This window comes from Natator depressus, chromosome 17 (assembly GCF_965152275.1).
Source record: "Natator depressus isolate rNatDep1 chromosome 17, rNatDep2.hap1, whole genome shotgun sequence".
NCBI classification, from domain to species: Eukaryota; Metazoa; Chordata; order Testudines; family Cheloniidae; genus Natator; species Natator depressus.
In genome coordinates this window covers 24,645,313-24,661,928 of record NC_134250.1, presented here as the reverse complement: position 1 = coordinate 24,661,928, position 16,616 = coordinate 24,645,313, and the positions used below count along the sequence as shown (strand labels likewise).

General features: G+C 55.0%; 1 protein-coding gene across 5 annotated transcripts in view; it reads right to left on the bottom strand.

The window, feature by feature from the left end:
* Window positions 1–16,616, bottom strand: part of SEPTIN4 (septin 4) — a 65,902-nt gene that overhangs the window by 22,141 nt on the left and 27,145 nt on the right. For all 5 annotated transcript variants that reach the window (XM_074974733.1, XM_074974730.1, XM_074974735.1 and 2 more), the window contains 5 exons: window positions 6,897–7,020; window positions 4,243–4,377; window positions 3,647–3,764; window positions 2,673–2,774; window positions 176–272 (listed from right to left, as the gene is read on the bottom strand). In XM_074974733.1, the coding sequence (XP_074830834.1) occupies window positions 176–272; window positions 2,673–2,774; window positions 3,647–3,764; window positions 4,243–4,377; window positions 6,897–7,020 (576 nt within the window). The remainder of the gene's footprint in view (window positions 1–175; window positions 273–2,672; window positions 2,775–3,646; window positions 3,765–4,242; window positions 4,378–6,896; window positions 7,021–16,616) is intronic.

Here is a 16,616-nt window from a genome sequence, read left to right as displayed (position 1 = left end):
TTTAGTCAGGGATCAGTCCTGCTTTGAGCGGGGGGTTGGACTAGATGACCTCCTGAGGTCCCTTCCAACCCTGATATTCTATGATTCTATTCTATGATTCTATGGAGGTGGGCGCAGGAACATGGAGGAGGATGTGGTCCCTGAGCCACTGAGCCACAAGCCAAACCCACCTTACCTTCCACGATGCCCCAGGGATACAGTCGCCCACGGACTCGCCTTCCTTTGGCCTCCACAACTGTGTTGCTGCCGATCACAGCGAAAGGAATGCTCTCCTGGAACAGAGCCATGGGGTTACTCCTGGCCATGGCCTCCCTTATCCCCGGTGCCCTGGGACCCCATGGTCCATCTGCACTGGAGTGGGTAGTGTCATTCCCCATGTGGGCAGACACACCCGCAGTAGCTTGCTCACTGCACGGGTGTAGCTCTGGCTGCACAGGTGATGGGGCAGGCTGGCTGCCCTGAGAACAACCCCATTGGAGCCCCTACACATGCTAGCGCGGGTGAGGCCACCTAAGTGTAAGTTACACGGCCAGCTCCAGTGTAGATGCACTCTCTATTTGCTCTGCAGTCCAGCTAACAAGACTGGCATGGGAGTGCAAGTAGCTTCCCACTACTGGCACTCCTTCCCCTTGAGATCAGCACTCAGGGAAGGAGCGGGGCCAGCGGGAGAGGAAGTGGAGCAGAGAGAGATGGGCTGGAAGAGAGAAGCCAGCTGCAAAGGGTCACACAAGGTTGGTGGTACCAGGTATGCCCCACTGAACAGGAGCCAGAGCACCCCAGAGCAATGGCTGGAAAGGACCTGGAGAGCTGCTGCTGGCTAGGAGCGGAAGAGCCATGTAAACTGACAGTTCAATGGGAGCTGGAGCAGGGCTTGAGTCTGGGCCCAGCCGCTGATCTAGGAGCCCCGCAGCAGAGGAGAGCTGGGGCTGGACTCGCGACAAATCACCGTTGTGTTAATCCTGCTGCAATTCCTGCCAGCTGGGCCGGGAAACAGCATCTTACTGGCCCACCTGGTCCTTTCTGCATGCCTCTCACTCAGAAACTCACCTCCCATCCTCTCAGTAGCCAGCAGCGATCACTGGCGGATCCGCTACCAACCCAGACAACCAACTGGATGGCTGCCCCTCCCTCCGCTCCATACAGCAGAGTGTGATGCTGGGGTCCACCATCTGGGCCTGATGTGCCCTGCTACATTAGCTTGGTACATTGTGCTGGGCCACCACCCTGGTTCTGTGCCCCCCCGGAGCTCAGAATGACAGCACCATGACGGTGACACTGCTGGCTGGTCCTGTTGGCTTGGCTAAGGCAGTCTGCTCGCTGTGGCAAGACCAGCAGCCTGTCCGTCCCACTGGAGAGGCCTTCCTCCCCAGGCAGCCTCCTTCCATGAAGCTTTTCGTCCCATCTGGAGAAGCTGCCCGTGGCCACATTAACCTGTAGCTCCTCTGTGCACTCTGGGTATGACCCTGCGGGCCGGTATTTAACCACCATCCTGCACGGCAGCAGGTGCAATACCATCCCTGGCACTAGGTGGTGCTGTAACACAGGTCAGCCACGCTGTCCTCCTCCCACTCTGCTGTCTGCGTGGGACGTGGCAGCTGCAGCGCCCCCATGACAAGCCCCCCAGCGCGGTGCTGCCCTTCGTGGCTTGTGGCCTCCTCGCCAGCGCTGTGGCTGTGCCAGGCACGGGGAGCCCAGGGAGGAGGCTGGGAGACGGCATTGCAGGCGTGAGCCTGCCCAGGCCGGACTCAGTGGCAGGTTGGCGATCGACGCCAGCGGGAGCGGGAGCAGGCCCAGGGCGCTTTACAGGCCACTCTGGCAAAGGAGCCGGGAACTCAGCTGACGCACTCGACAGTTTGTGTCCAGCTCTCCTCACTGCCGGCAGCTGTCAGCAACTACTAACACCGAGTCCCCGTGACCGTGGTCTATATTCTTTCCTTCAGGTTTCTTTTAAAAGATTTATTGTCAAAGGCAGCTGTCACTCTGCTGGCTCTGAAATCTCCCTAGCCTTGCATTCACACCTGGGCACTGTCTCTCTCTAGTGCTTCCCCCCCAGGGTTCTTCTAATGCCCGTACTTTGGAAGACCTGGCTGCCTTAGTCCTTTGGTACATGTCCACTCATTCCTTTATCTGCCGCTGGTCGCTCTTCCTCCAAACCCTGGGCTGGTTCTGAATACGGACTGGTCTGGTTGCTTCCCCAACACGCTGCATTTTCAGGGTGTCAGATCTCTGAGCAGCCCCTCCTGCAGCCACACTGGCTGATTCGTGCTCCTTGCCTCTTTCCTTTTCAGAGGATCTAGCCTTTGGGGATCCCCCACTCTTCTCCCATGCCTGGGGATTTCAACCCTCCCTCCCATTGCTCCTTACTCACTAGATCAGGTGATTCTCCAAAACTGGCTAATGCCCAGATGCTGCTGTGTTCTGCACGTACCTTGTGGGGTCTAATTCCATTACCTCCTGTTCTCAGTCAGAGCCTCCCTCCCAGTAAGCAGATGATCCAGGAAGATTTCCCTTCTGGCTGGACTACAAAGCTGCCCTTCTCAGAGTGTAGAAGCCACTGGGCTGAGGCATGTCTGGCTGCATTTGTAGCACAAGATATATCTGGGGCTTAGCAGGCGACTCTGACCCTGTTCCCTGAGCTGCATTCAGTGGGGCAGCCGCTCTCATCCGCTCACCTTCAGTGCCTGGTCCTGCAGCTTGAAATCCTCATCTTCATCAGAGTCGCACTCAGGGAACTGGTAGATCCGGATCCCATAATGTTCGATTTCCTCTCTAATCTGAACAAAGAAACAACCCCCAAGACTGATGGCTCTGGCGCTCAGCCCTGTTTTACAGCACCCTCATTTTAAGGGCATCCCAGGAGAGAGAGGAATACGTTATGCTCACCTACATGCCAACTACTGTCTGTTCTTCCATCTCACACTGAATCCAGACACAGGTGGTTCATTTCCTATGGTTTCCAAACAGGCCAGATCCCTGACATGGTACACGGGCCGCTTTCTGCCAGTTCTGACCATTGTCTCGTGCCCCAGGAACCCTCTGGCACACACGGTGTGGTAGCTGCACGCTCTGCAGCCTGGCCTGTACCTCTGTCCCTCTTCTCACCAATCCTCAGACTCCATGAGGCCACAGGGACCAGCTCTTGTCTCTTACGTCCTCCATTTCAGAGGGGTTGCACCCTGCTGTCCCTTCCCTTAGTATCCTGTAGGACTCTGCAGCTCCCTCTCCTGTCCTGTCCTCTCCCATTCCTGGGATCCTGAGGGGGGCACTCGGGACTCTGGGAGCAGCCCTACAGAAATGCCTGTTTAGAACAGGCCTTGGCTACACTGACCCAACGGGATGGAATACCCCAGGCGCAGCAGCACCCGGGGAGCGATGGCCAAGGCTGGGGCGTAGACGGAGCTCATTGTACCACGGCGGTGCCCAGACACGCGCAGGACACCCTGGCTGAGTCCCGGGAGGCATATAGCTGCTCCCCTAGCTGTCAGTGGTTAACGGCACAGGTGGGAAATTGTGGCTCCCATTTGCCAGAACAGACGCAGTGCCAGAGTGAAAGACTCTATGTTAGCCAGGGACGGGGGTGGGAGGAGCATTCCATTACTTGGGCTGGGGGAGGGAGGAATTCAGAGGTAGCCAGGCCTCCTCTCACCTTGCTTTTCTTGCGCTCCACCTCTGAGGGCGTCAGGGTGTCAGCTTTCGCCAGGATGGGCACAATGTTCACCCGCTGATGGAGAGCTCTCATGAATTCCACATCCAGGGGACGAAGGCTGCCGACAGAGAGCAGAGTTAGCCCTGTGTAAACTGGGGCTGGATGTTCTCCTAGCTACAGGACTCTGGCAGTGCGAGCATCCGCCAAGCACTGCCCTGGCAGTGAGAGCTGGGAACTCCAGTGTGAGCTTCCCCAGAGCAGTGCCCTGGCAGTGCCCAGCCAGGACTGCGGCAGTGCGAGGATCCTCCAAGCACTGCCCCCCCCCGCCCGCTGAGCCCCCTGCAATGCAAGTGTTCCCAGAGCAGCCCTCAGCTAAGAGTCCTGCAGCAGCCCACTCAGCGCTTGGCTGGGAGTCCAGAGCTGGGAGCATCACACTATGGGCCCACCCAGGGCCCGCACTCAGTCACTGAGCTGCAAGCCTTGCTCGCTAGGGCCATGTCTCGGCCTTGTGGGCAAGGTGGTTTTAGCCGTCTCAGGGAAGGCGGGAGGGATCTCAGGGAAGGCGGGAGGAGCGGCTGCGGCAGGAGTTCCCAGACCCGTGTCCGAAGGGTGAGATGACGTAGAGGCAGCAGTGCACGCGGTTGTCCTGGATGTTCTTTCGGTTCAGGCCGCTCTCGTCCCGGAAATATTGCTCGAATTGCTGATCTATGTAATCAGCCACAGGTTTCCAGCTGTGGAGAGAGGGGACAGGCTGGAGAAAGCCAAGTGAGGCCAGTGCCCGTTGCACCGGCCGGCATGTTAAAAGAACTCTCTGTACTAGGAAATGTAAGACCGTCAGCTTGGAATTACCCTGTTTCCACTGTCCTGCGGGAGCTGCAGGGAGATGCTGCCCCTCTCCAGCCGGGACCCAGCTGCGAGAAGCTACGAGCTTCACTAGTGCTGAAATACAGGGATGACTGCACCAGAACCCAGGCCGGCATCTGATCTATGACAGTGCAAATGGCGGAGGGCAATCGGGGGAAATTCTTATCCTCCTCTGTCAGCCTTGCATCCCAAATTAACCTCACAGGCCTGGGGAACTGTCCTTCATCCAGGCCTCCGCTAAGATAACACAGCATGCGTAAAAGCACATCATAAAGTGCTGGAAATGTAACAGAGCCATCCCTCGCTTGACAGAAGTGATGTGCCAAATCAGGAGATCTGGGACTCTGCTATTAGACCCATGTTGCAATAGCTGCCTCTTTAGCTCAGGCGGTAGAAGCTCCTGCTTTCCCCCTGTGGTGCCAGGTTCAGTGACCCCGATGACCCACACACAGGCACTGCACTGTCTATGAGCACTAGCTTGCAATCTGCTCCCACAGGCAGGAAGACAAACCACAGATCCCGCTGCCCCCTGTGCTGTCTCACAAAGCCTTGCGTAGCCCACTGGACAGGGGAGAGTTGGGCCTCCTGTACAGGTCAGCCCACAGGGAGCAGCAGTTAACGTAGAAGAGGTCTGAGCTATGGACCTAAAGATGGTGGGTTCACACCCAGCTGCTAAGCCAGGGGAGCAGTAAATATAGACACGTATAGCTGCTAGGGAGAGGAGCCTGGTGTGACTGTTAGCAGGGGTCTAGACTCTAAGCCGTGCTATGAGAAGTGAATGGGGACACTGTACTAACATTCGTTATGCTGGGGCAGTTTATTATTTACTGGGCTAATGGGAACTGGCTGTTTGCGGCAGCCTGAGACTGAGAGCAGTTGTTGGGGTGGGATTTTGCCTGTGTCCAGGGCAGGAAAGCCTGGTCCTGAACTTGATTTAAGAGAGCAGCCTCGCTCTCCTCCACACCTATTACAGGGGGGGAAGAGGGCGCTGTGTATCTGTCACCAGTTTGAATCCTGCCCAGTGTAGCTCCCACACATGTCTGGGGGCTCTGCCCCATTTCCAGCTCCCACCGCCCCACGCACCCCTGTGCTCTGCATTACACTGTAAGCTCTTCAGGGCAGGGCTGTCTCTGACGTGTGTTCAGACAGAGCAGAGCACCACTGGGGCATGCCCCTCTGGGCAGCAGGAACCACAGCTGCCTCCCTGGGCATGTGGCAGAGTCGGTCCCGCTGTGACTGGCACAGGGCGGGTGCGAAGCAGATCAAACAAACAGAGAAAAAGCCACTCATCTTTTCTGGTAAATCTCTCTGTCTCTGGGCCGGTCTCAACATCTGTTGGGGTCTGGGTTAGGATTGTTGGACTTTTAAGGTTGGCCATATGGTTTGTCTGATCTGTAGCTGTGTCTGGGGAAAGGCAGTGTTTCCCAGTGGGTAGAGCACTGAACTGGACTGGGACTCAGGAGACCTGGGTTCTAGTCCCAGCTCTGCCACTGGCTGGGTGACCTTGGGCAAGTCACTGTCCCATGCCTCAGTTTCCCCATCGGTAAAATGAGGATAAGGACCCTACCCTCTGGACAGCTGTTTAAGAGCTAGGTGGCATTATTTCCTTTACTTCCTTTGGTTCAAACTACAGTGTTTCTCTGCACCACGAACTAGACTTACTGGCAGAAATGAATCCAGAACAATGGGGTTTGTTAAAGGGCAAAGCTCACACCACACGTGGGGTCAGGACCTGCACGCACACATCCCTAGCCATGGAGCTTTGGCGGATGTAAGAGCTGGAGTGCGCCAGGCTGGCTTTCCAAAGTAATTTTCCTGGCTGAGTCCCTCACATTGTGCAGATAAATCACAGGAGCAACAAACAGCCAGACCAGACCGGACATTTACCTTGCAAGGCAGCCTGGGAAGCCAGGAATTCTGTTCCAGCCATGAACATTGCCACCTTGTTCAGCTCCTTCTCTGGGGTCACCAATAACTGTACAGACAAGCACTGACCCCAGGACTGCACTCCGGGATTGATCCCTTTGTACACGATGGCTCAGTTACTACCGCTTTTATGTTCCTCTCTCCAGACCGGTGTCTGCCCCATGTAGCCACTCAGCACCAGGCCTCCAGGCCATTAGCAGAAAGCCTGATTTGTACCCCGAGCCTCCTCCAGTCTCTGCTGCCCCCCCGCCCCCGCCGGATGTGAGCAGTTCAGTGAGGCAGGGCTCACCTGCTCAAGCCAGCTGGTTTGTGTGCAGTGGCCTGCGCTCATCTAGGACTTGGTATCATTTGTGTTCTCTCCAGGGGCCAGACTGCCCAGTGTGTGTGGCTGCCCGGGCTCCTGCTCATCCTGCCAGGCGAACTGCGGAGCCATGGCCCCTTCCTCTCCCGTGGGACGTACCATTCCGTGTTGTTCACGGCATCGCCGAATCCTGGGGTGTCCACAATGGTCAGGCGCAGTTTGACCCCCTTCTCCTCAATGTCCACCACGTGTTTGGTGATCTCCACTGTCTGAGTAATGCGCTCTGAAACAGCAACAGAAGCAGTCAGTGGGTTGATCCGGCTGGGGCCAGGGGGAGCCGAGCTTGGCTGCACCAGGACGGTGGAGGCTCAGATCAGTTACCTGTGCGCAGCTGCAGGGCCAGCCTGTGCCAGGTACCTGGGGGTGATGCAGAGCTGTGCTGTGCCAGCGAGCACTAGCAGGGATTGTCTCAGATCCTCAGCACACAGAGGCAGGACCATGGCCTGGGCTCTTCCCAGCTCCTCCCCTTGCTCTCTGGGGAGATCTGTGCCTCATGGATGCTCAGAGGGGACAGCCCTTGTGCTCTCCTGATTGCAGGCCCCTCGACTGGGACTGGCCCTTGTTCAGGGGTGCAGGGGCTGGGGTGAGAGAGCTCCAGCACTGCTTCACTCCTCTGGTGGTAACGCACGGCGGGGGGGAGCTGGGAGCATGTTGGGAGGTAGAAAGAGACGAGTGGAGAAGAGGCAGCTGCAGGGCTCCCCTGAAAGAGCGGAAAAGGGGAAGCAGCCCCAGTTGGGGAGCGTCTAGGCAGGGTGGCATGAAGGGAGTGATGGGAGAATCAGTCCCATGGTGATTTCCAGAGGAGTCCGGGCTCTTTACACTCGCCAGGGCAGGGCAAGCAGGCTGAGCAGAAGCCGCTCCCTGGCCATGCCCAAGGCCCCTTGCTGCAGTTTGTGGCTACATTATCAATGCCACACTGCTCCAGTGCCCTGGAGGGGGAACTTGGTGCAGGGAGGGTTGCAGCCCTGGGCCCGAGCGAAGGCCACACTGGCACTGCTTAGAGATGTGGGCACTGCCTGTCATGGTCCTGCACCGCAGCAAAGGAGCTGGTCTGCTGTAGACTGACGTACATAAACAAATCTGGGTCGTCCCCGGAGAGCCCCAAACACATTGCTCAGGGCCCTGGCTGTGACAGGCGCTTGGCTCCCGTGCAGCTCCCCAGACCCTGAGAAGAGAAGCTCGGTCAGGACCCATCCCAGCCCTGGAGGAGAGGGGGGACATGCCAGGAAATGTGCGAGCCCCCCCTTCCCCTGCTCAGTTAATGCAGCGGAGCCCTTTGGATTGTGTAAATGGGCCTGGAGTCATTTCAGCATCTGTGACTGTCTGCCATTTAACCCTCCCTTTTCAGAGGCTATTCCTGAGGCGCGGCGTCCTACGGCTCCAAGCCAACGTGAAGCACTGGGCCCAACGGCACCTTGGCACACGGCAGGCGGGAGTCATTTGGCAGAGGCCTTCACTCTGCCTTTGTCATTGGTTGGGCTGCACACTTTCAGGGCTGATTCAGACAGCCTTACCCGGGGTGTCCCCAGGCAGGGGTTCAGCCTTCTCCATACCGGACAAGCTCCAACAGGCCAGAGGGGAGCAATGGACCCCAGAGCCAAGCTGTGCGTGGGCAGGGAGGAACAGGGACAGTGCACTGCCACGGAGGCAGCAGACCCCCAATTCTTGTGGGATGGTGGAGAGCTATACAGAGTCCCCTCTGTGCATGGCTGAGGGGTACAATGCTGCCTCCACGCCCCCAGTACTTGGGCACTGACCACAGCCAGGTGTAACACACACACAGGACTCTGCCCTGGCCGCTAGGGGCATCTCTCCTGTCCTTTTGGGGGGTCGATTTCCTGTGGGAGGGGAGTGTGACGTTGCACTCCATAAGCTTTATGAAGGTATGCTTATTAATGTGAATATGATGTAACTGGAATATGCTTTATGCAAAAGGTCTCTTGTAAGGTATCATTACAAAGCTTATAATCTATTGAGTGTGGTCATCCTATTTGTATGCATGTACCATTCTTGTATCGGAAGCTAGAAATATGAAGTATAACGCTGAGGTCCTATTGTAATTATGCAAGGTATGGACCATTAATGGTGGTTTAGAATCTTGATGGCTCCCATTGACTAGGACAATTGGTTGTAGATGGTTTATTTACCTGCAAGCCTTCCTGTGTATGTGTGGGCCAGCCCTTGCATAATGAAAAATGAGGTCTCACAGGACATGTGACCATGTCACATGACACTGGAATCCATCTTAAATCTGGTACTTTTCCATTTAGAAGGACGGGTGGGAACCCAGAGCGACAAAAGATTCCCGCCTTGTGCCAAAGCTATAAAAGGGGGTGGAGCAGGACAAAGCGGTCCCAGTCATGAGAAAACCCCTAGTTTCCACCTAAGATGTCTGCTGGAACTAACAAGGACTGTACCAGGGGAAAGGATTGGGCCCAGACTAGGAAGGCATCCAGTCTGCGAAAGAAGCTTATTGGAACATCTCTGAGGGTGAGATATTACCTGTAATCAGTTTCTTAATGTACTAGGCTTAGACTTGCGTGTTTTTGCTTTATTTTGCTTGGTGACTTATTTTGTTCTGTCTGTTATTACTTGAAACCACTTAAATCCTACTTTTTATACTTAATAAAATCACGTTTGTTTATTAATTAACCAGAGTAAGTGATTAGTATCTGGGGGAACAAACAGCTGTGCATATCTCTCTATCAGAGAAGAGTGAGGGGGGATTTGATAGCAGCCTTCAACTACCAGGCTGTTCTCAGTGATGGCAGATGACAGAACAAGTAGTAATGGTCTCAAGTTGCAGTGGGGGAGGTCTAGGTTGGATATTAGGAAACACTATTTCACTTGGAGGGTGGTGAAGCACTGGAATGGGTTACCTAGGGAGATGGTGGAATCTCTATCCTTTGGGGGTTTTTAAGGCCCGGCTTGACAAAGCCCTGGCTGGGATGATTTAGTTGGTGTTGGTCCTACTTTGAGCAGGGGGTTGGACTAGATGACCTCCTGAGGTCTCTTCCAACCCAAATCTTCTATGATTCTATGAATTCCAAACTCACCGGGAACATTCTCAGCAGGGGTGGCCAGAACGCTATTGATTTGGGGACAACTCAGAACAGGGAAAGTGGGGACACATGGAGCCATAGGCAGCTGTTGACTGCACTCTGCTCGCCGGCCTAAGAGAGCTGAATGTGTGGACATCCTGAAGGAGAGGAGAACTAATGGTTCTCCCAGCTGGGAGCCCGGGACAGAGGCTCAGCCAACAGGGGCAGCCAGAGGAGAGGGGAGAGAGGCCTTCATTCCTTCAAGCCTGCCCCAGGTGGGCAAGAGTCCACCCTCCCTTCCAGTCTGGGGGGAAGAAAGGTACTTGGGGGTGGGGGGAGGAGAGGCACTGGCATGGGCGGAGAATGGGAGGATTGCATGAAGTGAGCTCAGGGGAGAGGGGAATGCAGGGATGCCGGGAGCCCTTGGTGCGTATAGTGAGCTCAGCTATGCGTGTGCACTCCCCTCAGACAGTCCCTGGGCTACTGTCACAAAGGGGCCCAGGCACCTCACCACCTCGTTAGGTGTCACTGGCATCTGCAAACCCTCGCTTGGCTGCCACCTAACCCTGCAGGTGCCTAAACTCGACGGTTTCCGAGTGGAAGTTCCACACACACGGACGCTTCTGCCTCGGGGCATCGCACTGCAGGCCCCCGGCAGGCCTGCAGCACCTGAGCCCCAGTGCGAGCCACGAATGGGGCATTCCTCCACTGCACTCTGCTGCGGGGCCCAATCCCACAAGCGCGCTCCCAGCCCACCCCGCTCCACCCAAAGCAGCCAGGAGAAGCAAAGGTTCCCTGCTGCCCGCCCGCCCAGCAGGCAGGGCACTCACCCGGGAGAAGAGACATGTGGTTCTGGTCCCCCTGCTCCAATTGCTCTAATTCTGTACCCACCATGGAACTGCTTCACCAGGAGAGACTGAGGAGCCCAGGGAAGAACAGCCCCTGGCGAGGGCACTCGCCTGGGAGGGGGCAGATTGTTGGATCATATTAAAGAAGTTCTGTATTAAAATCACAAATGAGTTTGATTCCCCATAGTTTAAATTCCAGGGTATTACTAATTAAGAGGTCTCTTGGTTTTTGGTACTGTTTCTCTCCCTCTATGTGTGAAACTTGCAAGCTGCTAATTGCGTTAGTACATTCTAAGACAGAGTCTGTTCTCAAAGCAATTCACACAGAGAGAGACTCAAAGCAATACTTTGTAACAACAGAAACAGCACCCAGAGACTCCCCGCCCTTTTGTTGTATTAACAATTGTGGTTAAAATAGAGATAGAGGATGTATGTGGATGGATGCTTGGTGTGGATAATAACTGAATGATAAGGGAGGTGCCAGCCTAAGAATCCAGTGTCCATCGGCTGAAGAAGGCGTCAAGTGGAAATAACCAGAGGACCCCCGGAGGGCAGACTGGAATCCACCCAGCAGCCTCAAGAATGGGAGAACCAAAGAACAAGATACATCTGGCAGCACGGAGCCATCAGGAATGTGACATCTGCTGATTGATTCAGCAACAGCATGATGAAGCAATTCCCATAGACTGGCATAGGAAGAAATTCCTATAAAAATGGACTCTGGAAAGTGAGAACTTTGGGGTCTGATTCTGCAAACCAACTTCCAGGAGCATCAGATGAGCATCTGACAAGGCCCTGCTCCCTCCTCATGTCCAGGCCACCTGGCCAGTGGCTTGGCATGAGCAACTCTAAGGCTGGTAACTATGATAACAACCTTGCAGAACCTGTGTGTGTGTGTGTGTGTGTTTGTATGAATGAATGTGTGAATAAATATGAGATTGAATGGAATGTTATAGCTACAACTAACTGCTTACTATGATTCTTTCTTTATTCACAATAAATGTGGTATTTTGCCTTTTCCCCTTTAATAAGATCCTGCTGGTTTTTATTTTATTGGTATAACAAGATCCCTGTTCACAGCTCTTCTGCTCAGGCCAGGAGAGTCGCCCAGTGGCTGGAGCAGAGGCTAAGGGCTCATGGCAAGCAGAGACAGGCGCTGCTCTGCAGCTTGGATTGAGGTGCTGAACTCCCTTAGGGGCGGGGCTTAGGACACCTCCCTCTCGTCAACATCTCCCATTGGCTAGCTTAGCGTGCTGGCTTTTGTGGATCCCGTTCTCAGCCGCCAATCTCTTCCGCCACACAGGAATCCCAGTGATTTGGACACCAAAGTTAGGTGTTGCAGTACTGAGCAGTGCAGCGCCGGAGACCCTTGGCGTATCTAGCCCCATGAGACACAGCAGGGCACGGGCCTTTGCTGTTGCACTCCTAGCAAGCTCTTGAATAGTTTCTTTTCTTGCCAGCATCCCTCCCTCTGCCCTGGGCTGGGCTCTGGGCAGCTGTGGGCCAATGCGGGGCACTGGAAGTGAATCCTGTGTGAAGATGGTCACTGACTGTGGAGCTCAGCAGTGCTCAGTCTGCTGATGGCCGTACAGCCCATGGCATCCGATGAGCTCACCAAGGGTCACGTATGTTGAAAAGGACATGGGGTGGGGTTAATGTCATGGCACGGGGTCTGGAGGAGGAAGGGCAAGGGCCCATTACAGCCCTGAGAGCTGCTGGCGAGAAGTATCAAGGCTAGAGCTGTGAAAAGAACCCAGCTGGCCTGACTCCTCGTCCTGTGTTTTCCATTAGCCTCCCTCCACCAGAAATTAACTCACTTGTTTAAAAACCTGAGGGTTCCATATAAGCTTTGGCCTTTTATAACGACATGGTTCCAGCCAGCCAGCTGGAACCCAGGGGAAATGGGGGCTGCCTCCGGGGCACATTCATCAGGCTGCAAACAGCAGCATAAATCACACGCCAGTTCTAAGATGATCATAAAACAGGTGTCAGTGTCACAGTAGCACCTCTCTCCCTGTTGTGGGATTCTGGCTTGTGCAAAACCAGTGGGATTTACATGCAAACTTCACTGGCATTTACAGCCACTTATAACTGGCCTGAATTTACACAGCAACTAAACAACAATGATCTCTAATGCTTCTCCTCAGATCCCAATGCCCTTTACAAAGGAGAGCTGTATCATTATCCCCATTTTACAGCTGGGGAAACTGAGGCACAGAGCTGTCCAAGGTCACCCATCCCCCCAGTGGCAGAACCAGGAAAAGACGCAGGTCTCCCGAGTCCCACCCCAGTGCTCTACTGCTCTGAAGAGAAATGCCACACCAGTGCAAGTTCGCCTGCTTTGCCACTGACCCGTATACACCTAATGGTCTGATTTGTCCTGGCCCTGCTCCTTCTGTTGTCACTGTCACAGAGTGTGGGGGAGTCCAGGCCCTGCACCCCTCGTCCTGGGATTCACTGAGACTCTCAGCCAGCCAGTAAAACAGAAGGTTTATTGGACAATAGGAACACAGTCTACAACAGAGCTTGTGGGTACAACCAGGACCCTCAGTCAAGTCCTTCTGGGGGAGCAGGGAGCTTAGACCCAAGCCCTGGGGTTCCCTGCGTTCCTCCACCCAGCACCAAACTGAAACCAACCCCCCCACAGCAGGCTCCCTCCTGCAACCTCTGTCCAATTTCCCGGGCAGAGGTGTTACCTCCCCCTCCCCCTCCCGGCTCAGGTGACAGGCTGTCAGGTCTTCCATTGAAACTCCCCTGCCACATTCCCAGGTCAACGCTCCCCCCTCCCTGCTGCGTCAGTCACTTACACCTGGGCAGAGGGCGTGAAATGCTCCTAAATCAGGATTCCCCGCGAACTGCACAACGCCATGGAGACAAGCTGTGCTGTGATTTTTGGCACTGCTGAATTTAGCCCATTACTGAGAGTCTCTGTGCACTTACACTGGCTTTAACTCCACTAACATGCGTGCGGTTACTCCAGAATCTCCCTGGTGAAGGGAGAGGAGAACCAGCCCCTAGGGTCATGTTATCTAAGGCCTATCTGGGGAAGAGCAAATGGGTTTGGATAAAGTTAGAACTGACCCAAACATTCGCACCTGACTCAAACTGAGCCCCAAACCAGAGCCGGGCCCAAGACACAGTCTGGATGTACTCTGGTTTCACAGATTGAAAGGCCAGAAGGGATTGTTAAGATCAGCTCCTGCTTATCACAGGCCCTAGAACTCCCTCCAGAGACTGGAGGCCCTTTTCCTCCCTAGCGTTGGGGGTGGAGGGTGCCGATGCAGGGGTTGGGTCAGGTACAGCTCTGCCTCAGACCCAACTCGAGGCCTGAAAACATTGAGGAAGCTTCTGCTGGGGGAGGTTGCTCATTCTCCCCCAGAAGCAGAAGCCCCCACTTTACGGAAGGCTCTTTCTCAGTCAGTGGGTTCCTGGCAGGGGCACTCTCCATCTCCAGCCCAGAGACACATGGGGGATCGTGCCAGAAACTAACCATCTGTGACTCTCTGTCCGCTGTGGCTGAGGTGCTGACAAGTGATGGCAGGGCAGCACCAGGGGCTTGGCAGTTAGTCTCTCCAACCCAGAGCTGCAGGGGTAGTTAGGACTTTAATTGGACTAAATCAGTGGAAGTTAGGAGCCCAGTTACATTATCTTGGAGGATCGGGGCCTCAGTGACTTCCCCAGCAGACAGGTTCCATTATAAATCCAAGGATAATTTCTCTAACTGCCTCCAAACCCCAGCTGTACTATGCATACATCCTACCGTATAAGTGGGTGTGAGCCCCATCCGAACCCAGCTGCAGAGATCAGAGCTGGCTGAATTTAGCCCCTGCTCTAGTCCACTAATCCTGATCTTCCTGATTTTCCATGGATGCAGTCGTTACACCCAAACATGTGAGCAAGCAATGCTCAGCCTGTGTGTTGTTCAGGCTGTTGTGAATATTTGTTACTCGTGGGGTACGATTGGTCATCTGAGCTACCTGATTCTGTTTCTGCTCCCTGATTGGACGGCTGAATAATGAACAGTCCAAAAAGGTCCATTAGACCATCTAGTCATGTTTCAGACTACGGCATTTACAGGAATGGATGTGCAAGAGAATACTAATTCAAGCTACGACCTGTGACGCTTCCAGCACCCACAGACATATCCATTAAACCTGGGGGAAAGTTTGTCTAAATGTTGAAATTCACAAAATTACAAAATAAAAACAGGAAAGTTTGGAATCCCTGCCGCCCTCCCCTCCCCAACCCAAATGTTTGAACAAGGGGTGAAAATGTTTCAGACTTTGAGGGGATTCCACCCGGCTGCTGCAGATAATCAGCGAGCCCAACAAGGGGCTCTGAGTCCTCCTCTGCCTGTGCCTCCATGAGAAGGCTTTTCACAAACGGTGCTATTTACATTGCTGTAGTTAAACTGGTACAAAGCTCTGTGTGGACGCTCTTATTACCTTTAAAGAGCAGCTATAGCTGTTTGGTTTAAGCCTGTTCCTCAGTGACACAAGCAAGAGGGGGTTCTCGTGTTCTCCTGTGCATGAGGCAAGTGCTCAGGCGGGAGGGGCCAGGGCAGGCTGGAGACTTTCTAAACCCCACCCTTTGAAACCCACCCTTCGGGGACCCCGTGGGCCACCTTTCCTGCCTCCCAGTGCAAGCAGCTCGTCTCTCTGGCAGCAGAGGGATGAGGGCAGCTCTGCGTGGCACCCATTGCTGCTGCTCTGGCTGGGACAAAGGGACTGCCAGACCAGGCCATCTAGCCAGATGCTAAGGAAGGAGCCCTGCAGTGGACACTTATGATCAGTGATGGTCATTCAAGTGACGCACTTCACAGGCCTAGTCCTGCTCACTTGTGGCCGCAGGGAGCCGAGCGGCTGGGAAAGGAGGGGTCACCCTTCGGTGGATATGCGGGACTGTTACCGGGGTGTCGTGGGAGCAGGCAATAGCTACAGCTGTTCTTTATAAAAACCCACAGAGACAAAAGCAGCATTTCATCTGCAGTGGGAACTGGAGACTCCTCTCTGCTCACAGCAAGCGGGCATCAGCACAACAGCTGACTGCAGCGGAGGTGAAAGGAGCCAACCCTTTGAGAAGCCAGACAAGATCCTCACTGCGCTAATCAGAGCAGCAAGCAGGCCTCCCGCGGGATGTTAGAGCAGGAGATGCACCACCTGCCCAAGGACTAGCTCAGTCCACCTGCGCCCAGAGCAGCTGGAGCCACCCCAGGAGAGCCTGAGACAAGCACTGCGTTCTAGACGATCCCAATCAAGAATCAGCCACCCACCACACCCCTCCCTGAGCTCATCAGCAGGGAGCCTGGAACAGGTCCGCTTGGTCCAGTGGAACCCGGCAGGGAGCACGAACGGGATTAGGACACCTGTGGGCCAAACCCTTTGCCCTTGGGCAGGGCTGGGTCTCCTTGTGCCAGCGTGAGAGGGCCAAAGCAAAGCTCCCACTAGCATCAGTGGGAGCTGACCCAGGCCCACAGGTATGAACTCTACAGGATCTCTCCAAATAAACACCACCCAGAGGGCCTCAGTCAGGGCTCCCCTTGGGGGTGGGGAGGCTTCTCCCAGAAGGCCCCCAGTTAGGGCTCCCCCTGGTGGGGGGAAGAAGGGGTTCTCCCAGAGGGCCCCCAGTCAGTCTCACCCCTCACAGAAAGGTCTCTACAACAGCATCCCACTCGTTTACTAACAGGCCTCACTGTGTTCTCTGAAGCTCCCCCTAAGGAGCAGACGCTTTCGACCAGCTCCGGGGAGCTCCAGGGTGCTGCACTGATTTTCACCAGCCGGGGAGCTTGCCCAGTCGCCCGTTTCACTTCACTTCTATGGCCCCGGCATAAGAACGTCCTCAAAAGAGAGCAGGAAACCCCAACGAAGATCTCTCCCTCTCACCTGAACAGCCCGTCTCCGCTGTGTCACCCAGGCAGGAGCACGGGGCAG